This window comes from Hemiscyllium ocellatum, chromosome 2, assembly GCF_020745735.1.
Source record: "Hemiscyllium ocellatum isolate sHemOce1 chromosome 2, sHemOce1.pat.X.cur, whole genome shotgun sequence".
Taxonomy (NCBI): domain Eukaryota; kingdom Metazoa; phylum Chordata; class Chondrichthyes; order Orectolobiformes; family Hemiscylliidae; genus Hemiscyllium; species Hemiscyllium ocellatum.
In genome coordinates, this window is record NC_083402.1 from 74,957,601 (window position 1) to 74,982,126 (window position 24,526).

General features: G+C 40.1%; 1 protein-coding gene across 2 annotated transcripts in view; it reads left to right on the forward strand.

Annotated features, from left to right (window-relative positions):
* prdm6 (PR domain containing 6) overlaps nucleotides 1–24,526 on the forward strand; it is a 208,865-nt gene that overhangs the window by 134,912 nt on the left and 49,427 nt on the right. For both annotated transcript variants that reach the window (XM_060844811.1, XM_060844804.1), the window contains exons 4-5: nucleotides 6,602–6,729; nucleotides 23,509–23,633. In XM_060844811.1, coding sequence (XP_060700794.1) covers nucleotides 6,602–6,729; nucleotides 23,509–23,633 — 253 coding nt within the window. The remainder of the gene's footprint in view (nucleotides 1–6,601; nucleotides 6,730–23,508; nucleotides 23,634–24,526) is intronic.

The window sequence follows — 24,526 nt, forward strand, 5'->3', positions numbered from 1 at the left end:
CATCCCTTCCAGTGCTAGTACATCCTTTTTTTCATAAGGAGACCAAAATTGTACACAGTAATCCAGGTGTTACCTTACCAGCACCCTATACAGCTGCAGCATAATCTCTCTGCTTTAAAACTCAATCCCTCTAGCAATGAAGGATAATATCCCATTTGCCTTCTTAATTGACTTAATTATGAAATGATTTTAAGTAGTTTCAATCCAACTGGCAAAGTACAACACTATGTTCATCTTTATCTTAGTTTGCAATCCCTTTCATGAAATCACAGAGCGGCTTACTTTGGAAATAGAGATATGCCAAATGGGAGTTGTAGTAGTACTGCTGACAGAAGGGCAGAGGCAAAGTGGACGAGACTGTTCCTGACACAGTTGGCCTAAAATGTTCAATACTTCATCAATAATACCCTTTACTTTAATGAACAAAACACTTCATAGCAGAAAGTCATTTAATAAAGTTTGAGCTTACTCCACCCACTAAACCCTTACCAATCCCTGATATGCCCTTAACTGAAATGTTTACAGCCTTCTAAGAGTAATGTGGGCAGGTAACATCATAGTCCATCTATCTTGACAGGGGTTATTGACTCAGACCTTTCAACACTGAAGTGAATTCATGATTTGTCTTCCCACTATCTAATCATGTCTAAATTTGCCAGAAGTAACACAATCACTGCATCTTTCAGATGGAGAGATGCAGAAGATGAAGTCAGCAAAGAGATCAATGTTTGCTTTGGTCAAAACAAAGCATCCTCAATAAAATGACAAATAGTGAAACCAAGTATGCTTTTCTTTCCGGTAAGCATATAAATTCTGTATTGAAGCCAAATGTCAGGAGCCAAAATTTCTGATTTCAATTAAGTTGCATGTTAAATTCAATACATAAAAGAAAAGGGACAGCTTTGTTCAAAAAAACGACCTAATACGTTCTGTCAAAGTACTAGAAATTGTAACTGCTCTAAATGTATGATAGAAATCAAAAAAATCACCAGAAGGTAGGAGGGTTGATGGCAGTGAATTTGACACTGTCCTTCATTGTGGAGACTGGATTTATATCCACTTCATTGTGTATCTTTGATATTCTGGCTTTATTTGTTCTGTGGGAAGTATCTGCTTGTTCATAGAGTTTGAAAATTTTGTGTTCACGAGCCACTGAACTCAGACTGCCCCAGATGATCTCACATAGAATCTTTATAGCAGAAACATTCAGCCTATTAGCTTGCTGTTTCCCACTTTTGACTGGATGCAGATTATGACAGAGATAATTGAAATTGTTGCACCAGGAGAGCTGATATTTCTTAAGTCATAACTTTCCAAACAAAGAAATCTATTGACTGAATTCTCCCTTTTTTTTGAGAAATTTTTGTTTTGGGGAGATCCATCGCACTCAGTCCACAATAACCCATGCTGACTTTTCTCAAGCAATTTTCTGCTGTTCAGTTCGTGGATCATGTATCCAGCCTATTTGGTGCCCAGTTCATAAAATCATACAGCAAGAGCTGTGGAAGTGTTCATTGCCGCCGGGACTTGGTGACAATCAAACAGTTGGTGCCATATTCAAAACACGTTTGTACTACTTCAGATGCTGCAAGCCAAGAACTCGCTTTGCTGCTCCACCATGCTAACCCAGTAAATGGCTCAGAAATGGAAGTTGTCATTCCATTTCCCAGACAGGGAACTAGAGATGCTGATGAACAGAGTAACACAAAGCAGATAACCAAAGGAGGCCATCCAATTAGATACAGCTTGCTTGGACAGAAATAGCAGCTCAGGTCAGTGCAGTCTCCATGGTCAAAAGTAATGGAAAGAAGGTTGTTAATGTCTGCATTCTGCAAGGTTAAGTGTCAACATTTTCTCTCCAGTATTCATAGGCCACCATGTAGTATCATAGAATCATACAGCATGGAAACAGACCCTTTGATCCAACTCATCCATGCTGACCAGACATTCCAATCTGACTTAGTTCCATTTGCTGGCATTTGGCCCATATGCCTCCAAACCTTTCCGATTCATATATCCATCCAGCTGCCGAACAAATGTTGTAATTGTACCCACCTCCACCACTACCTCTGGCAGCTCATTCCATACACACACTACTCTCTGTGTGATAAAGTTGCCCCTCAGGTCCTTTTCAAATCTTTCCCCTCTCACCTTAAGCCTCTAGCTCTGGACTCCCCACCCTGGGAAAAAGACTGTAGCTATTCACCCTATCCATGCCCCTCATGATTTAATAAACCTCTATAAGGTCACCCCTCAGCCTTTGATGCGCAGGGAAAATAAAACCCAGCCTATTCAGCCTCTCCCTGTGGCTCAAACCTTCCAGTCCCTGCAAAATTCTTGTTAATCTTTTTTGCACCATCTGAGATTTGATAACATCCTTTCTATAGAAGGGTGGCCAGGATTCCTATAGGACAGTGACACATTTTCCAAACGTGGCCTCACCAATGAATTGTATAGCTTCAATATCTCATTCCAACTCCCAAACCCGATTTTATGACCAATGAAAGCAAGCGTATCAAACACCTTCTTCATCCCTCTGCCTACCTGCCACTCTACTTTCAAGAAGTTGTGCACCTGCACCAATACTCCCCACAGTCCTACCATTAACTGTAAAAGTCCTGCTCTTGTTTGCCTTACCATAACACAACACTTGACATTTATTTAAATTAAACTCCATCTGCCACTTCTCAGCATGTTGGCCCATTTGACCACAGTCCTGTTGTACCCTGAGATAATCCTCCTTATTAGATTAGATTACTTAGATTACTTACAGTGTGGAAACAGGCCCTTTGGCCCAACAAGTCCACACCGACCCGCCGAAGCGCAATCCATCCATACCCCTACATTTACCCCTTACCTAACACTGCGGGCAATTTAGCATGGCCAATTCACCTGACCCGCACATCTTTGGACTGTGGGAGGAAACCGGAGCACCCGGAGGAAACCCATGCAGACATGGGGAGAACGTGCAAACTCCACACAGTCAGTCGCCTGAGTCGGGAACTGAACCCGGGTCTCAGGCACTGTGAGGCAGCAGTGCTAACCACTGTGCCACCGTGCTGCCCACAATGCCACTGTGCCACCCACATTGTCCATTACATCACCTATTTTGGTGTCATCTGCAAACTTACTAACCATATCTCCTAAAATAAGATCTAAATCCTTTTTATCAATGACGAAAAGCAGTGGACCCACACTGATCCTTTTGGCACACCACTGGTCTCAGGCCTCCAGTCTGAAAAGCAACCTTCCACCACCACTCTTTGTCTCCTAACTCCAAGCCAATTTTTGTATCCAATTGGCGAGCTCCTCCTGGATCTCATGTGATCTTACCTTACTAATCAGTCTGGATTGCAGAAACTTGTCAAATCACAGAATGCCTATAATGCGGAAATAGACCCTTTGGTCCAACAAGTCCACACCAACCCTCCGAAGTGTAACCCACCCAGACCCATTCCCCTATCCTGTGAATCTACAATTACCCTTGAGTAATGCGACCAACCTACACATCCCTGAACACTATGGACAGTTTAGCTTGGCCACTTCACCTAACCTGCACATCTTTGGACTGTGGGAGGAAACCAGAGCACCCAGAGGAAACCCACGCAGACGCGGGGAGAATGTGCAAACTCCACGCAGACAGTCGCCCGAGGCTGTAATTGAACCAGGGTCCCTGGCGCTGTGAGGTTGCAGTACTAACCATTGAGCCACTGTGCCACCCCTGAATGCTTTACTGAAGTCCATAAAACAACATCTACCCTTTTGCCTTCATCAATCTTCTTGTCACCTCTTCAAAAAACTCAATCAAGTTAGTGGGACATGATTTTCCATGCATAAAGCCACGCTGACTATCTCTAATCAGTCCTTGCCATTCCAAATGCATGTAAATTGTGTCCCTCAAAAAGTTTTAGTATGTAACCCTGATCAGTTTAAGGGGACATAACCAGAAGTTCAAGGGTCAGCATCAGATTTAGTCAGGAAGCAAATGTCAGTGAAAGTGACTCCATGTTGTTGAATGACAGTCAAAGTAGACGATTGCTACATTCAAGCTGCTGGTCACTCTGAAATGTGAGAAGCAGGGGAAAGAAGCTCCAGGGTAGAGATGTCGGTATTATTAGCCCTCAGGCAGTCAGGGCATTGGAGTGGTCCTGAGAAGCTGAGAAGGCAGAACAACATTGCTGTCTCTGTGTTGGAGAGAGTTAGGGCTCAGACAAAGCCCTTTGGAATGCACAGTATTCTTCTCATCTGGGTAAGTTGCTGAGATAACTGTAGGATCTGTCTTGATGACACGTGCTACTTGATGTGCTTGATTGGGTATTCGACCATAGTTTGTCTTTAACTCCTATTTGCATCATGTTAATTCTGGATGATAAGAGCACATGCATATTATAAAGACAATATCTTTATTTTAGTAACTTTTGATTCTAGACTGGATTGGAAAAGGACTGTTTTACAACAAAGGACCGAGGAAAGAATTGCTATCCATGAACTTTTTAACTTATTTCTTTTTTAAAAATTTTTGTACCTAAGATGACACCAGGAATGGTGACATTGTACAATTTTCACTGTACTCCTGGGCGCCTGTATCTGAGTATACATGACAGTAAAACCTAAATCTAATCTCAATCAAGTCTAATCCAAAATTTACTGAAATTATTGTGGTGTTTATGTTGCTGCCTTGTTCAAGCAGCAGGAATAAGATGTTTATAGACAGCACAAATCTGAGGATCTGTATATAAAATGAAATTGAGTCAGAAATAGGTTGCTGATTGATTTGTGGAGTTGTGACCAGTAGTGGATGCAAAAGGCCATTAGCTTGACAGCAACTGTCATTTTCTATTCAGAAGAATCCTTACAGTGTGGAAACAGGCCATTCAGCCCAACAAGTCTACACCAACTCTCTGAAGAGCATCCCACTCAGACTCACCCCCCACCCCACCCCACCCTATCCCAAGAACCCCACATTTCCCATGGCCAATCGACCTAACCTGCATATCTTTGGACTATGGGAGGAAACTGGAGCACCCAGAGGATACCCACCCAGACAGAGAGCATGTGCAAACTCCACACAGTCACCAAAGGGTGGAATCGAACCAGGATCCCTGTTATTTAGGCAGCAGTAGTAACCACTGAACCACGGCTCCTGGATAGATGAACAGTTTGTACATCTGAATGATACAGGCAGAAGCCTGCAGACTGCTATAAGGGACAAATGGTGTGTCCGTCTCTCTCTCTCTCTCTCTTCTATAAAATATCTTCAGGTTATTTTCTTCCTCCAGTTGCTGTAATGTCAGAGACATTATAATTCATGAATTAATTACTCTGTGCCTCCTGTGGCGAAGATAGAAAACTGGAAGGAAAAGATCTGAGAACTGAAATACTTGGGAATTGAAGCTTCAGGGCTGGTATTGAACTTCTTCCCCAGTATTTTGTTCCCTTCATCCATAACACCAGCATTTTTTGTCTCTGTCGGTCTGTCTGTATATATGTATAGGCATTTAGAAGGGGGTTAGCATTTTAACTGAAGAGTTATATATAAGCAATTCATAAGCATTTACTTTGGGTTAAAAACTATCCATCTGTAATGAATGGTTGCTCTTGTTAAATACAGAAACCTGCTCCATATTTTCTGTTAATGTGAGTCTATCAACAGGTAAACGGGAGACTTTGCACACTTTTTACTTTCAAACATTTTCAGTCTTTGTAATGAATCTGGGAATAGCAGGACTATCTGAGTGAGGCATGACAAGTTATTTTACTTGTCCAATTTGTACAATAAAGTTTAATTTCTTTGTGCGAAATTGTGGAACCTTGCGGCTTTATTTACTTTGGAAGTACCTGGGATCTCAAATTTCATCCACTTTAAACAAATAAAATATTTATGGTCCCTAACCAGGTCGTCACATCTGGTGTCTTGTCGGGGATCATAACAAACACAACAGTATATGAGTCTGCCAGCTGCATAAAACTGCACAGCATACTCAACAAAATAGCTTTATGAAGTTGTTTAGTAATAATTATCAAAAAATACATTGAGTCACCTGTTGCTAGATTTCTTATGTTTAAGTTATTTTCAAATAATAAGTACAAACACAGTTGTTTATTTGAAGCTTGCCTTTTAGACAAATTTACAAAATGCTGCTTGAGTTGTTGATGGTTGCTTTAAACAAAACAACATTTTACTAGTTTACTGAAACAATTCAAAACTGAAGCAAACATGAGCCAGTAATTAAAATGGAGCAAAAATCCATTTATTTTCAATTGGTCTTGAAACTACCCTCTAACATCCAAAAGAAAACATGGTTCAAATTAGTGCCTATTTTGTTTGGATTTCAGTATCATTATTTCAGCATGTTGACAACAATAGAATAATGAAATCTGCTTTAAAGTTCAGCTTAAACTCAACAAATATGGTGTTCCCTATTTTAGTGTCATTAGTCTATTTTAATTGATTATAAGTTTTATGAAAATGCCTCAAGCCAGTGACAAATCTCGTGGCCATAAATTTCTATGTTTGACATTCAGCAGAAATATAACCAAAGCAAAAAGAGAGTGAATGCCGATGACCCAATAACTGTTTGACCTTTAACATCTTCCTCAGATATATGATCAGGAAGGATCACTACAACACTTTGTTGATGGCAGTGACCCCAACAAGTCTAACTGGATGAGATATATCCGATGTGCAAGACATTGTGGGGAACAGAACATGACGGTTGTCCAGTACAGGTAGGAGATATTTACATTTTGACTGATTAATGTGACAATTCGCACAATTTTGAGTTTGACTGCAGAAGCAACTAAGGTCAGGCAAAAATGTACATTACCTCCAGCTGACTTCATTAACATCCACTGCTTTGTCAAGTTTCTTTCCTCTGTCACAGTCAGGATTGAGATTGTTAGCTAAGTACCAATAATAAATTTACAATAACGAATCGCCTCACATTAAGCTACTCTGGATTCAGTTTGAGTTGGTCAAATGCAGCTAACACTTATGTCACATAAGTACCAGAACATGATGTCTAAATCTAGAAAGTTACAAATCACACAACACCAAGTTATAGTCCAACAGGTTTAATTGGAAGCACTAGCTTTCAGAGTGCCACTCGTTCATCAGGTGGTTGGACTATAAACTGGTGTTATATGATTTGTAACTTTGTACACCCCAGTCCAATACCAGCATCTCCAAATCATAAATCAAAAGTTCCAGTCTTCTCCTCTTTCCGCATAGCTGCAATTCTCAAAGTCACCAATTTGGCAGTCATAATTGACCATTAGGCTGACTGGATCAGTAAAATCAACACCATCAACAAAAGAATGGGCAGAGGCTATATATTCCATGATAAATGGATCCCTTTAAGCCATATAAGTATTTTCACTATCTATGAGACTAAAGACAAGTGCATGATGAAATACATGCATGGATGTAGTCATAACAGCAATCAAAACAATTCACTATTATCCAGAACAGAAGAATTTGCTTCAGAGATATCTGTGTTACTGTATTAAATTTCTGAACTTCCCCTATCACTAACAGGCAGCATTTATGGTTTATATGCCACTACAGTAATTCATTGAGATTATTTTGGTGGTGTCTTATTTCCTTCTTGCCCCTCCCACTGAATAGGATCTATTAGAAGCATTGACGCCTTCAACTTCGCCTCAAGCAGTGAGGATAAATCTCTTTAGATTTCCTACTTCATAGCATTGTGGGAGTATTAGTACCTCAAGATTTGCAGGTACTAATACTCCTGCAATGTATTAGTAGAAAAACACCCATTACGTCTCCTCAGAACAGTTTTGAATGCACAAGTAATGTGTTAGCCACTGATACCTATGTCTCCAGAAAGTAATTTTTAAATAATTTGCCTGTTCAGACCCTCTGTTATAGATAATATCTATCCTCTGCACCATTGATATTGTATAGCTGCAGTGTATGACCTACAGGATAAACTGGATCAATTCAATAAAATCCGAGAGCAACTTTCAGCGTTAGGAATATGATGGGAATATTACACTCCATACATCATCCTTACTTGAACATACATTAGCATTCCTTCACTGTCAAGGGTCAAAATCCTGGAGTTCCTGACCTAATACAGTCATGGGAACACCAGCACAACAATCACTGCTATGGTTAAATGACAAGGCCATTCCTTCTTAGGGCAAATTCTTCTGTTCTGGATAATAGTGAATTGTTTTGATTGCTGTTATGACTACACCCATGCACGTATTTCATCATGCACTTGCCTTTAGTCTTGTAGATAGCAATAAATGTGACCTTGCCAATGTTGCCCAAATAAACAAGAACAAATAAAATATTTTATGCTTGTTACTTAATAATGCTCTGCATAATAGAGAATTAACTGGCATTTATATCATTCGTTCATAGCAGCATGCTGTTCGCAAATATGCTGCTACTTTTGCCAGCAAAATATCAGTTACTATACATCAACAATAATGAATTAGTTGAGAAGTGCTTTGGGGTATTCTAAGAGCGTGGTAATGTGGTTTGGAAATGCAAGCTGTTGCTTTCTTTATCTAAATGTATTTTCTCTCCCATTGAAGCACAACCCTTGTACCCATACTAAAAAAAATTAGGCAGTCAACCAGTTAAAACTGTGTAGCATTTAAGTATTGAGCAATGTCAGTCTTTCTTGGCTGGTTATTTAGGACCACCCTGCTAATGAGATCAATGACTTGCAAAGTTATTGGAAAATGAATGTGAATTGTTAGTCTTGAAGAGGTGATGACAAAATTGATTCTAAAGGGAAAAGCATATACAAACAGCAAAAAAGGGATGAAAAATAAGAGTGACAAATTTTGGAAAAAAGTAAAATGTATCAGTGTTATAATAAATGGAAGGTGATGGCTTAGTGGCATTATCGCTCGAATATTAATCCAGGAATTCAATTAATGTTCTGGGGATCTGGGTTCAAATCCACTAAGGCAGGTGGTAGAATTTTAGTCCAAGGGTGTATCTGCAATTACTAGTCTAATGATGACTATGAAACCACTGCTGATTATCAGAAAAAAACTGCCTGGTTTACTAATGTACTTCAGGGAAGGAAATCTGCCATCCTTACCTGGTCTGGCCTAAATGTGACTCCACACCCACAGCAATGTGGTTGACTCTCAACTGCCCCCTGAAATGGTTTAGCAAGCCACTCAGTTGCACTAATGACTACAAAGCCACATCAAAGAAATGACAAATATCAACTTAGTCATCGAAAATGACAACAGCCAAAACAGCCCTGTCAACCCTGCAAAGTCCTCCTTACTGACAGCTGGGAGCCAGTGCCAAAATTGAGACAGCTATCTCACAGATTATTCAAGCCTGGCATAGTCATGCTCACTAAATCAATATCCCAGACACTAACACCAACGCCCCCACCCCCTCAGCCCCCCAGCAGAGATGGTGGCACAGTGGTATAAAGTTGCCTCAGAAGTCCTCAACATTGACTCCAACTCCCATGATGTCAAATAGCGGCAAGGTAACCTCCAACTGATTGCCATGTACCATCCTCCCTTAGCTGATGAATCAGTATCCTTCCATGTTGAACACCATTTGCACAAGGGTAGCAAAATGTACTCTGGGTGGGGAATTTCAACATCCATCACCAAGAGTGGCTTGGCAACAGCACGACTGATCAAGCTGGTTGGGTCCTAAAGGAAATAGCGGCTAGCCTGAATCTGTGGCAGGTGGTGAGACAACCAACAAAAGGGAAAAATGTAATTGACCTTGTCCTTACCCATTTACCTAGCACAGATGAATCCATCCATGACAGTATCAATAAGAGTGACCACTGCACAGTCCTCATCTTCAAATTAAGAGTACCCTCCATTGTGTTGTATGGCACTATCACTGTGCTAAATGGGACAGACTTCAAACAGATCCAGCAACTCCAGATTGGGCATCCGTACAGTGCTGTGGACCAGAAGAATCATACTCCAACACTATCGGCAATCGTATTCCCCATTTTACCATTACCATTAAGCTGGGGATCAATAAAGTTATCAGGGTTAAATTCCACCTACCTTTGACCTGCCATCTCACCAAACCATCTATATCCTCTTGTAACTCAAGACCTTCTTCTCACTGTCAGTAACCTTGCCAATCTTTGTGACATCTGCCAATTTACTTATTATCTCCCCAAATTCTCATCCACATCATTTATTTATATCATTAACAAAAAGGGACCCATCACTAATCGCTGTGGTACAACATTGGACATTGGCCTCCAGTCATTCAAACAGCCTTCTACCAACACCCTCTGTCTCCTATCATTAAGCCAATTTTGAATCCAACTCACCAAGTTACCCTGGATCCCATGTGCTTTTACCCTCTTTATCAGTCTCCCATATAGGACCTTGTCAAAGGTTTTGCTGAAATCCATATAAACTATATCAACTGCACTACCCTCACCTATACACCTGGTCACCTCTTTGAAAAATTCAAATTTGTTAGGCATGACCTCCCTTTGACAAAGCTACACTGACTCTCCCTGATCAAATATTACCTGTTGAAGTGGCGATTGATTTTCTTCTTCAAAACTTTCTCCACTGATGTGAGACTCAGTTGGCTGTAATTCCTTGGTTTGTATCTACCAACCTGCTTGAAAAATGGAATCAAGTTAGCTCTCTTCCACTCTTCTGGCAAGTTCCCTGTGACCAGAGAGGAATTAAAAGCTTTGGTCTGAGCTCCTATAATTTCCTCCCTTGTCTTCCATAGCATTCTGGGATACAGCTCACCTGGACCTGGAGATTTGTCTACTTTTAAACCTGCCAAAACTTCCAATACCTCCTCACCCCCAATGTCACTGCTCAAGAACCTAGTCTCTCCTCTTGCGTTTGGTAACCATTTCCTCCCTGTCCAAAATGAAGACACTTGTATATTTGAGAAAATTATTCAATAAGATGCCCATGGCGAAGTTAGATTCAGAGTCCCATTTTGTTGGGTGTTTTCAGGTTGTTACCTGAATCTAATTTTTTTATGGCTAAGCGTGGGTCGCATCAAATCTTTTTCATCTTGAGGTCTTTCATCTTGAGACTTAGCACAGTTTCTCACCCCACCTTCTGTTAACTATAAAATGAAGCCTTTCAGCCTGTCAACTTGAGTTGGTTCTGTAATGGTTATTTCCATTCACCTGAGCTTTCCTTTTTATCCCTTCTAAATTTTTATTTTTCAAATATTTATCCTCTTTCCTTTTAAAGTGAGACTGGATTCCACCAATGTTTCTGGTAGAGAATTCCAAACTCACCCCACTAACTACCTCACCCACTCCGTGACATTCCTCACGTCAGATTCTGGTCCTACCTTATCACGCACCATTCCCAGAATAACACACTGCTGCCAGAATAAAAGTTATAGCCCTAGCATGCTCTCTTGGAGAGAGAGAAATGACTGGTGGCGGTTTAACTTGAGGGTCACCACACCTCAGACTATGGGAAAGGTAGAGAAAGAAAGCACTTCATGGTAACCTCAGCTCGTCTGGGAATTGAACCCCCACTGTTGGTGTCACTCTGTATCAGAGAGTAGCTGTCCAGCCAACTGAACTAACTGACCACCAAGTTACCTTTATCTTATTTCCAGAGTATTCTGGAACTAAGTGGCATCCCTTGCGCTCGGGCAATCTATAGACGTCCATAGTGCACTTAGACAAGCTCTGACAGTCAAGCGTGCCCTATATGGTTCCTGACATTTTCCCCACACATGGCAGACAGGAGAAATTTGGCATCCTGTTTGGTGGATAGGAACCTGGAGGTACATAGGTGGGACTTTGGCTTTCCGTCAGACTAGCAGCAGAGGCTATGACTCCAGACCGTGGCAGCCTGGTCTGAAGTTGCCACACAGGTTAAAGCAATCTCAGCTGTCTGGAGGAATGCACAGCAATGTAGGGAGAGAGTCAATGACTGACTCCACCCCGCTATGCAAGTATCACCAGCTTCTGTCCAATATCTCATACTACTCAATCTCTGCTACCTCCCACCATGGCTCATGCTCAACCACTGTCAATAATGCCTGCAACATCTTCCCCCCATCACTGTCACCCACCCAAATCCCTGGCAGCATTAACTCTGCATTGCTTACTCACTTATCTTGTGACATCTTCTAATTTACACAGAAGGTAACAGCTGTACCACCCATTTTCACCTCCTGTAATATTTGCCTTACTATTATTTCAGAACAACTCTTAATAATGTACAAAAATGCATGACGGATGGAAGGCTTCCTGAGTTTAACTCCTCACCCCTTATGTGGGAAGCATCCTGCCTTTGACCACCTTAAATGGCTGACTGGTCATGTCTAAGCCTCTGGACTGGTGTCAGAGGCTGCCCTTGTCTAGATGGAAGCTAGAGAACTTGGTAAAATAAATAGTGATTTGTTGCAAAGTGTCCATATTGCAGAGGAGGAGATGTTGGACATTTTAAAATGCATAAACGTAGATAAATCTGAGGCCTGATCAGGTGTACCCCACAACTTTGTGGGAAGCTAGGTAAGTGATTGTTGAGCCCCTTGCTGAGATGTTTCTGTCATCAATAGCCATGGGTGAGTTTCTGAGAGAATGGAGGTTGGTTAATGTGCTACCATTATTTAAGAAATGTGGTAAGAAAAAGCTAGGGAATTAAAGACCGGTGAGCCTGACATCAATGGTGGACAAGTTGCTGGAGAGGATTCTGAGGGACAAGATATTTAGAAGGCAGGGATTGATTAGGGATAATCAACATGGCTTTGTGCATGGGAAATCGTGTCTCACTAACTTGATTTAGTTTTTTGAAGAAGTGACAAAAAAGATTGATTGTCTATGTGAACTTCAGGAAGGCGTTCAACAAGGTTCCACAGGGTAGACTGGTTAGTAAGGTTATATTATGTAGAATACTGGGGGATTTAGCATTTGGATACAAACTTGGTTGAAGGACGGAGACAGAGAATGGTGGTAGAGTGTTGTTTTTCGGACTGGAAACCAGTGGTGTGCTGCAAGGATCCATTCTGGGTCCACTGCTTTTTGTCATTTATATAAATGATTTGGATGTGAACGTGAGAGGTAGGTTAGTAAGTTTGCAGATGACACCAAAATTGAAGATATAGTGGATAGCAAAGAGATTTAGCTCAGAGTACAATGAGACCTTTATCAGATGAGCCAATGGGCTGAGGAGTGAGTAGATGGAGTTTAATTTAGATAAATGTGATGTATTGCATTTTGGAAAGGCAAATCAGGACACGTAATAGTAAGGTCCTGGGGAATGTTGATGAACAAAGATACCCCAGAGTGGAGATTCATAGTTCCTTAGCAGTGAACTCACGGGTAGACAAGATAATAAAGAAGGCATCTGGTATATTTGCTTTTATTCATCAATGCATTGTGTATAGGAGTTGGGAGATCATGTTGAGGCTGTACAGGACATTGATTAGGCCACTTTTGGAGTACAGCATGCAATTCTAGTCACCTGTTATAGGAAAGATGTTGTGAAACTTGAAAGGATTCAGAAAATAATTTACAAAGATTTTGCTGGGATTAAAAGGTTTGAGCTATAGGGAGAGCTATAGGCTATTTTCCCTGGAGTGTCAGAAGCTGAGGGGTGACCTAATAGAGATTTATAAAATCATGAGGGGCATGGATAGAGTGCATCTTAAAGATCTTTTTCCTGGGATGGGGAGAGTCCAAAACTGGAGGGCATAGATTTAAGGTGAGAGGAGAAATATTTAAAAGGACCTCACAAAGAGGGTGATGTGTGTATAGAATGAGCTGCCAGAAGAAGTGGTGGAGGCTGGTACAATTACAACATTTAAAATGTACTTGGCTGTGTACATGAGTAGGAAGGGTTTAGAGGGATGGGGCCAAATTTTGGCAAATGGGAGAAGATTAATTCAATTATCTGGTCAGCATGGATGAATTGAACTGAAGGGTCTATTTCTGTGCTTAACATCTCATGACTCTAATATGCTAGGAAACTCTAAGCGAAGGCCATTCCACATGATGACTGAGGCTTGCTGACAAACATGACAAGCTTCCTGCTTTGTATCTGCAGGTATGCTCAGAGCAAGTGAGCGTGATGACAGTAATTGAGAATCCTGTGATACATTCTGGTCCAGTCCATGTGCTGGGTGCATGGCAATGAGCACACAGTGTCCTTGCTGCAGCAATACAATACTTGTTGGTGTGGTTCAAGGTGCAGCATTGAAGTGCAGACATCCTTAAAGTACATTGTAGTTATTGCATAAGAGTTCTTAGAGGCTGGCACATATTTGATACCAATGTCTGTGGATGTGGAGTGTATGTCCTGAGATGTTGCTGTCCAGTGTCCAACATGGAAGTCCTTTGGAACAAGTGGTAAGCTGAATTCACCAGTTACCTGCTTTAGATTTTGATGTCAAGATTTCTGGTCAGACATCTAAAAAATTCTGACCAATGATTCTATGAACAGAGATAGTTTGAGATTGGTAAAGCTTCATGAACTCTTAATTATATCAAAGTGGTGAAACACTTGCACCAGTAGAAAATCAAGAAATCAAAAAGATTATTCACTAAAACCCCAAAAAGGGATAATGATGCTCTGAAAAACATTGTGGAAAACATAGCTGCCTGGCATTTTTCTCTATTCTTTTATTCTATGACAGATGGATTTACTTTGCACAGTGATCCTTGGACAGTGTTTCACCTGCTCCACTGTGAGAGTAAATTTTTAGTGTGGAAAACAAAGTATATTGTGAGCGATTGCTTCAGTAGGTTTTGTACATTACACCTCACCTACCATCTTCACTTAATGGTCAAAGGTTGCACAGAGGGATTTATTCTGTCAAAGAACACAGACACATTTTTAGAGATGAGTTTATGTTATTAGATGAATCTACTATTTAGGATCAGTAATCCATGAGGTATAATTCTTCTAAGTCCTGCCATCAAACACAGAACCTTTGTGGAGATCAGAGGTTATGTAATTGTGCTTATAGTCATGGAACTGTATTTCTGACCCATGCTTAAGTACAGCAGAGGTTCACAAAATTGATCCCATGATGTTAAACGTAATGGTCTTGCTTCAGTGGAAATGGTTGAACAAAGATTTGCTTGTAGTAGTCTTGATGTTAACAGATTTCTGAGGGATTATTTCACAAGCTTCTGCTTTGTCAACAAGCACAATCAGGGCAATAGTCAGTTTTGATTACATTTATATCAACAACAAATGATCAAATCCTACCAAAATCGGCAGTCATTTTCAATTTTGAAGGAAAGTTTCTTTTTTGAGGTCACGCAAACTTTGTCACATGATCATTCCAAATTCAACTCATTCACCATATACCATGACTATAACACCCCTCTCATCCAATGCCAGCCCAATTCTCCTACTCTTCACAGGTAGAAGTACTTACCACCACCTGGATATTCTATCTTTCCATCTTTCATATGCCATCCATTTATCTGGTCAAGCCCTGGCAACCTGGGATGTCATTCACTGTTCCCAAAGCAGCACAAGCCAACACTTCTCATGACAGATATATGGCACAGCTGCAGTTCAAGTTAAGAGGGAATCAGTTCCATCTCTGAACAGCAAATGAAGTTCTGCATTAGCTTTATACATTGTGGTCTAAAGGAGCCTCTTTTTGTGATTAGTTCACAAAGACATCGATCAACAACCTGGAAGGACTTTTGTTAAGTTATTCGTGGGATGTGAGTGTCACTGGCTGGATCAGCATTCATTGCCCATCCCTAGCTGCCCAGAGGGCACTTAAGGGTCACCTACATTGCTGTGGGTCAAGTCGGCCAGACCAGATAAGGATGGCTGATTTCCTTCCCTAAAGGATATTAGTGAACCAGATGGGTTTTCCTAACAATCAGTCATGATTTTATATTCTTCACTAAAGTCTTATTTCCAGATTACCATTGAATTCTACTTCCATCATCTTCCAGAACAGTCTAGCAATAATAACACTATGCCAGTGCCTCCCCTACCCATATTGATGTGGTCAAAATTGCTTGTGACCAGCATTTGTTCCCCAGAAGTTGCATACTACATGCATTTCCCATGCACAATGTTATAATTGCAAATCTCATAAATCTTTACTGTGCAAGTGCATGCAGTGGAGCTAGTGTTGTTGACCAGCAAGCAGACATTGACTCTGCCCATTCCTGGTGTGATCGCAGTCACTTACTATTTGTTGCATTTAGAAATCGAGAAATCATGGCGGAATGTGAGTGAGTGAATGAACAGCCCTAAAAATGCAGCTTTGGCCAGTCCATGCAATGGCTGCCTGTCACTGAGCATAAAGTGACCTTGCATTGAAATAATAGGTGCTGATGCATTCCTAAGTCATAGAGTCAGAGTCATAGAGCACAAAAACAAACCCTTTGGTCCAAATAGTTCATTGCAACCATAATTCAAAACTAAACTGGACCCACCGTCCTGCACTTGACCATATCCCTTCAAACATTTCTTATTCATGTACTTATCTAAATTTAGGGTGTAGATTTGCTCGCTGAACTGTAGGTTTGATAGCCAGACGTTTCATTACCTGGCTAGGTAGCATCATCAGTGGCTAGCTCCAAGTGAAGCGAAGCTGTTGTCTCCTGCTTTCTATTTATATGTTTCTCCTGGATGGGGTTCCTGGGAACAAGAAATGACATCACCACAAACCCCAGGAACCCCATCCAGGAGAAAGATATAAATAGAAAGCAGGAGACAACAGCTTCGCTTCACTTGGAGGTCGTCACTGATGATGTTACCTAGCCAGGTAATGAAACATCTGGATATCAAACCTACAGCTCAGCGAGCAAACCTACACCCTAAACCTCAACCTGAGCTACAAACCTTCACAAACTTATCAAAATGAATTTTAAACATTGTAACTATACCCTCTTCCACTACTTTGTCTGAAAGTTCATTCTACACATGAACTACTCTCTGTGTTAAAACGTTGCCCCTCGTCCCAAATAAATCTTTCTCCTCTCACCTTAAAAATATGCCCCTTAATCCTGAAATCCCCCAGCAAAGGCAAAAGATACCTGTCATTCACCTTATTTATATCCCCCATGATTTTATAAACCTCCAGAAGGTCATCCCACAAACTCCTATACTCCAATGAGAAAAATCTCAGCCTATCAGTTTCTCCCTAAAACTTAAACCTTCCATTCCTGGCAACATCCTAGTAAATCTCTTCTGAACCCTCTCCAGCTTGATGACATCCTTCTGATAATAGAGTGACCAGAACTAGACACGGTGTTCTAGAAGAAGCCTCACCAACATCCTGTACAACCTCAATGTGAATTCCCAACCCCTATACTCAAAGCCATAGAGTCCTACAGCACAGAAACAGACCATTCGACTCAACTTGTCTGCGGTGACCAGGCAGCCCAATCTGACTGAGTCCCATTTGCCAGAATTTGGGCTGTATCCCTCTAAGTCCATCCAGATGCCTTTTAAATGTTGTAATTGTACCCACCTCCACCACATTCTGTGGCAGTTTATTATATACATGCACCTCCATCTGTGTGAAAAATTACCTGACTGGCCCTTTTTAAATCTTTCCTCCTCTCACCTTAAACCTACGCCCTCTAGTTTTGGACTCTATCACCCCACAAAAATGACCTTGGCTGTTCACTCTATCCATGCCGCTTGTGAGTGTATAAAAGAAATAAGTCCAAGCCTATTCAGCCTCTTCCTATGGTTCAAACCCTCCAGTCCCGGCAAAATCCTTGTAAATCTTTTCTGCATCCTCTCAAGCTTATAACAGGGTGACCAGAATTGCATTAGTATTCTAAAAGTGGTGTCACCAATTTCCTGTACTGCCACACCATGATCTCCAAACTTCTATTGTCATTGTTTTGACCAATGAAGGCAAGCGTGCCAAATGCCTTCTTCACCACTCTGTCTACCAGTGATTCCATTTCCACGGAACTATGAACCTGCACCCCTAGGTCTCTTTGTTCAGCAACACTCTCCAGGGCTATACCTTGAAATGTATAAGTCCTGGTTTGCCTTACCAAAATGCAACATCTCACATTTATCTTAATGAAACTGCAAATGCCAATTCTCGACTCATTGGCTCATTTGGTCAAGGTCACTTTGTACTCTGAGATTATCTTCTTCACTGTCCATTACACTATCTATTTTGCTGGCAGTGTAATATGGTAGAGCAGAAGCATATTGTAAGTGGGTTGGAGATGTGCCACAATAGTGCTGAAAAGCCAATACGTATCAGAAGAAGCATTTGTGGATATGGGATGCATATATTCACTGCGCATGGAGAATACCTGAGACAATGATACTGATTGTCCAAGATGGACATACAGAAGAGCAAATAGTGAACTGGAGTCTCTACATACCCCTCTGATTTCCATGTTGGGAATTCTTGGTGTCGAGTTTTTATCCGGCAGGTGGGAGAATGGGAAACTATATCTGATGAAGTGATAGTAATGAGGATGATAATGAGTGATAATAGCCTAATAGGCTCCTCATCACTCAGTAATAAGAATATCATCTCAAAATCCTTGGTTGAACAATGCAACCTTTGTCTCAACATCAATAAAGGACTTTATCAACACCTCATCTGGTTTTCCCAAATTTCCTGCTAAAGACCGCATTGTTTGGGAGGATTCAGCCCAAGGTTTCACAGAAATATCACTTAATATTTTTGGGTTTTCTTTTATGTTACAGATTTGAGTGGCTTAATGCCCGGTCACTCAATTTCAGACTCTGTGTTTAAGAGGTAATGTATAGCAATACAGAACCAATGCCACTTTGGCTTATGAGTTATTGAGAAATATTGATCTCCTGATCCAAAAAATCCCTCCGGGCCTATCTCTAAAACTTGAGTTACTGTCATGCCCAGCAGAATGGGCATTGTCCTCATTAGCCATTTTTAAAAAAAAAATGGCCACATGCAGGATTATGCTGAGAATAGGTTTACTCAGTTAGAAGTAGTTATTTTATTGCTATATTATTATTTTTAAAGTACTGCAGTTAATTGCTGAAAATTAAAGAATCAAAACTATTTATATATTTCCATCTCCTATTTTCTTATTTTCATTTTTTTTATTACCTGCAAACAACTGTCACGTCACTGGGTAAACTCTCCTGCTTAATTTAAAACCAGCATCACAGAAAAGGTTTAATAATGTGCAGTAATTTGTAAAAATCTGAGTGGCCAAGACTTAATTAAAGTAAAAACTAACAACTTTATTTCTTAAAGTATAACAGAGAATAATTAGTGAATCACTATTTACAATTTCTTCCTCTAACCTATCCTTTACCATTCCTTCTATAGTATTAGTCTGATAAAACTCCCAATTAAGATTTACAAAACTACACTTCTTATCTCAAAACCAGACAGTTTTCGTGTTTCTATTTGGATCTTCCTGCGTCTTCTTTTCTTCTTATTAGGAATTTCTGCATCACAGGTTACTGATCAAAAAGGTAATTATAAGAGAGCTCAGTTCCAAGTAGTCTGTTTACATGCTGGGCTCGGCAGTTCTCCTCTCAACTGTTCAATTTCCCCCTGTCTTATACTCCCAAAGCATCAGATCGTGCCATTGGCTTTTAAGATTGTCAATATACTCAATTCAAACTGGATTGGAGTTTGATATTTTTGCAGGTATAATTTACATTGATTGGCTGAATTTGAATTTATTTTGTCTCCAGACAACGAGCTAATTGAGTTGTTCGAGCAAGGTGCTGTGTCCGGTAGTTCTGCTGCTTTTAACTCGCGTAAAGTACACACATATCTTCATAATACTTTTAAAAATACTTTTTAACTGATTTTGTTCAGCTTTGTGCTGGAGGAATCCTCTTTCAAATTTTGAACTTCTTTGCTATAAAATGTAGACAAACCATTAACTTAGAAACAAACAAAGTAATTTTTCCATTACTATTTAGGTAGCAGTTTTCATGTTTTCAGGATATTACAAGTTGCTTCACAGTTAATTAAATACTTAATTGAAGTATTGTCACTTTGATAATGCAGAGATGTAAAGGTAGCCAATTTCTGCATGCCAAGATCCCAAAAACTAGAATGCCCTAAATAGTCATTTGTTTCAATGATGTTAATTGAGGGATAACTAGTCTTCAGATAATTCCATAATATATTTTACATTCAACTGAAGGGGCAAGTGTTTAATTGGTTTAATTCTTCATCTGCAAAATCAAGTTAATCCTTGTTAATCCTGATATGAATTTGTCAACCAGGGTGAGATGTTGATACCTCGGCATCCCTCAGTAATAAACTGTATTTTTTGAAAGATTCAGCCTGGCTGAGGATTAGAAATAAACTAGATGCAAACATGCTGCTGACTTTTCTTTAACCATTACACATTTTATTCCTTATTTTTTCCCACACTTTCTGCAGAAGAAAAGTCACATGGACTGTCAATCTTCTACCAATCTGGATTTGTTGCAGCCACTCCCAGGATCCTAACTATAGAAAGTCCAACTGGCCAGTTAAGTGGCTGACTGACTCTTAATTACTTCAGGCCTTCCCCACAGAGAAAAAAAGAAGAGATCATTTTTATTAATGAACTCTCTACTGACTATGGTTTAGTGAATTTTGATTGTCTTTAAGACATCACATAAGTGTATTCTTAATGTAGCAGCTTTGACATTGAAAGTCATCAAGTTGTTCAACCTGGGCAAAGAGACAAGATATCTTCCCTGAATCTTCCAGGCGGCAACGGTGGGTAGCAATGAGAAGTAGAAATGATGACTGATTACTTTTCCTGCAGTTTGCTTTACTAATGTCCACTATATTTCCCTTACTGTGTCTCTGGCTAACAATACAAGAGTGTGGCCCTAACTTAGGATCTTCATAGTTCTTAGCTCAGATCTTCACCAAATAGGGTTAAAGTGTTACCTCCTTTGTATTTATGTCAAATTAATAAAACTATCCTTTGTGGAACTATTCAGTAGATATTTTTACCTGCTGCAGTTGAGCTTTTTGTGGGATAATTGAGAAAGAATATTTTCCTACATGAAGCTTTTAAATTTGATTTACGAAGAAGGAAAAAAGGGAACTGCTTACAGTGTATAGGAATACAATAATAGTGAAACACTTATGCAATGTGTAAACATCTACTCCTAGCATGAGTCAGCTGGTTTGAATTCCATATGTTTTGATTTGTGATGTCTTAATGGAACCCTCTTCAAAGAATTTTTAAGATTGATTGACGATCCTGACCACCCCATCCCTAACACTTTGTTTTTATTTTGTGCTGACAATAATGTTCATTGGCACAAGTTCGACTACAACAGAGACAGGACATCATGCAGTTATCTTTATGAGTCATCCAAACACAATACTAAATACATGTCAGCCAAGGAAATATTAGTCGAGAGGAAAAAATGCCTTTGATGTACTTCAGCATGCAGTGATTTGTGCGGAGCCTGAAACTGCTGCCCTCTTGTAAGAAACAGTGTATGCTTACAGTATTGTAATCTTACTAAGAGCCTGTGAGACCACCCATTGCTTTAAAATAGTCCTGGCCTTTCAGCTGAAACTATACATTTTATGTCTAATATGGGTCTTCTTACATACGGAACTTTGAACTATCTTGCAATGTTTCTGTTGGAAGAAGTTAAAGCAAAAAATGAAATTTGTCAAAAACATACCCCCATCCTCGCCGGTAAATTGTCAGTCATTTGAAATGTATAGACAGTTAGAGCTTGCGAAACTGGGGAAAGAATTATGAAAAGTTTACAGGCCTTTTCAAATAGAAGGGTCAGCTGTGCGACAGTTTTTGTCAGATATTCATAGATGCGTGAAATGCATGCTGCTTAGCGTGCAGAATACCAGTCAACCAGGAGAGCAGAATACCCCGTAAAAACAACACAGATGGAATTTTTGGAGCTGCAAAAGAGATTCTCTTATTTATTTGTATTGATCTTCATGATGTGTTGCCAAGAGCCACTTGGCAATGACAGAACATGTTGTCATGTGCATATCTCAGTATTAGAGGGAATTGTGCAGATGGATTCTCTGGTGTCTGTAGTTCTAAGCAAAGAACAAATTATATTGGCACCTGCAAATCTTTATGATATGACTTGGTCAAGGACAGTACAACATGTTTATTTCACTAAAGCATGAATGTGCCTCATATTTTATATGATTCTTCTTCACTTGCTCTCAGTTTCAAGCCAAAAAAGTTTTTCAATAGGTCGTCTAGAGAGAAGCTGCGTTATAGGGACCCAGAGGTTTGATCATTGGTCCTGGTGGGGCTTACTGATCTCAGAGGGCTCATGGTAGGATTGTTATTAGATTAGATTTTCTACAGTGTGTGAACAAGCCCTTCGGCCCAACAAGTCCACATCACCCCTCCAAAGCGAAACCCACCCAAACCCATTTCCCCTACCCTATATTTACCCCTGACTAACACATCTAACACTGTGGCCAATTTAGCATGGCCAATTCACCTGACCTGCACATCGTTGGGCTGTGGGAAGAAACCAGAGCAGACACAGGGAGAATGTGCAAACTCCACACAAACAAGTGGGAATCGAACCCAGGACCCTGGCGCTGTGAGGCAGCAGTGCCAACCACTGAGTCACTGTGCCACCCATAAATGATTGACCTCAGCAAGCCCAGTTGTTAGGAACACAAAGATCAGGCTAGGATCTCAGTCTTCATCTTTAGGATCCCAAGACTCATTCCAGGGTACAGAAATGTGATTGGATGGGACTTTTACCTATTAATTTTCTGCTTCTCTAACCTAGTCGAAAATTCTAAAAATAGAATCAGCAGAATGTTCAGGCTGGGCACCTTTTGCCTGTAATGTTGCAATAAATGTTCTCTCCCCCAGGAGGTGGTGAATTTCTCATTTTCCACATTATCATTACTTTGGGCTTTCTGAACTAAATTGCTATTTTAATGGTTTTTTTTGGAGGAGGAATATATAGTTGATTAAGAAAACGTCTGGCCACTGCTTGTAGCAGTAATATAAAATTACTCATGAAAACAGGCATTATTTAGTAATTGTGAGCTTGTAAATATTTTAACAACAATTAATCAGTTCAGATTGATATGATACAGTTCCAGGACAGGTGAGACTTAGAACCTTGACTTTTTGGCTCAGATACACACACAATACTGTTGTAACATAAGACCCTAACAACTACAGGAATTTTTGCTATATTCCAAAAAGAATATGAAAGCCACTTTATATATTAAAAGCATCTCTTGTGTAACTTTTCCTATTTAAAAATGATATATTTTACTTCCATGTTTTGCATTTTACCCACACTACTTCCCTACTTGTATGCATGGGTGATCCTAACTGATTTGCCTGTCAAACTTCAATGTTTATGAAAAAGCAAGATTTTTCTTTACATCTCATTTGATTTGATTGTAGTCATATGTTTTATGGAAGACAGACTGTAGCCACAGCTTGTAAGACAGTACTGGGGCACCAACTAGTTTCTCCATCAAAGCCAAGTATCTTTTTGAAGGAAGTATATGCTTTTCATAGCAAAATTAAAATGATTTCATTTGTACAGTTCATCAGTGCTTTTGTCTTTGCTGTTTGTCAGGTCATGCATCTTCTACAGAGCCTGTGATGACATCCCGAGAGGAATGGAGCTTTTGGTCTGGTACAATGATAGCTACACCTCATTTTTTGGGATTCCTTTTCAGTGCATTGCACAAGATGACAATTGTAAGTATTTCCTTTTGCAGCTTTAAAATCATTTGAACATGGACCGTACTCCTTTCACTGCCAAAATCTATTTGCTAACAGACACCAGGCTGACCTTTTCTTGTCAAGACTTAGCCTTCTGCAGAATAGGTCAAAACAACTTAAAATCATACAGTGCTGTTTCTTTACTTCATGATACTGGTAAAGTTCAGGACATCTGGACTAAATGTTACACTTGAGAAGGATAGACTTTGACTGTGATGGTCATGATGTTATTCTAAGAGCCCTATAGTGTTGTAAATAATTCTGTTCAAGTGTTTGCTGATTTGAATTGCTGTCATGTTTTCTGTATGGAAAGATGTGTTCTAAACTTTATCAGATGTGCAAAAGAAGAAACTGCAACACTAAATGGTTTACCAATAAGTGAGCTTGTGGTTGTAATATCATAAGAAGATCCAGCTAGCAACATTTCACCTTGTCAGCATTGAGTAGTAAGCTGGCTTCTCTTTCCTGTTGAGTATTTTGGATAGGACTATAGCCAACTTGTGCCACCTTGGAATGCCAACATAATTGAAAATAATTGAAGTTTAGGTAAAGTGAATGAGCTGGTTGTGGAGCTTGATTTCCCTGCAGTTAGCAACACATTCATTAGGGCCTTGATTTTCATCCTGATGTAGAGCATTGTCGTTGCAGTGATGCTGGCAGAAGAGGTTAGGAGTCCTTAGTGCCAACTTTGAGCCCAGATTTTCTTATTTTTATGGGTGTGGGAATGAAGTCAGTCTGTAGTTCATGAGTGCTCAGTTCCTAGAGGTAGCCGGCCACTTGAATGACCAGCATCCTCCACTGAAGTTGGATTTTAGAATCTCTGGTGTCTGGAGCCTAAAGTTTGGAGATTAGACCAGGTAACAGCAGCT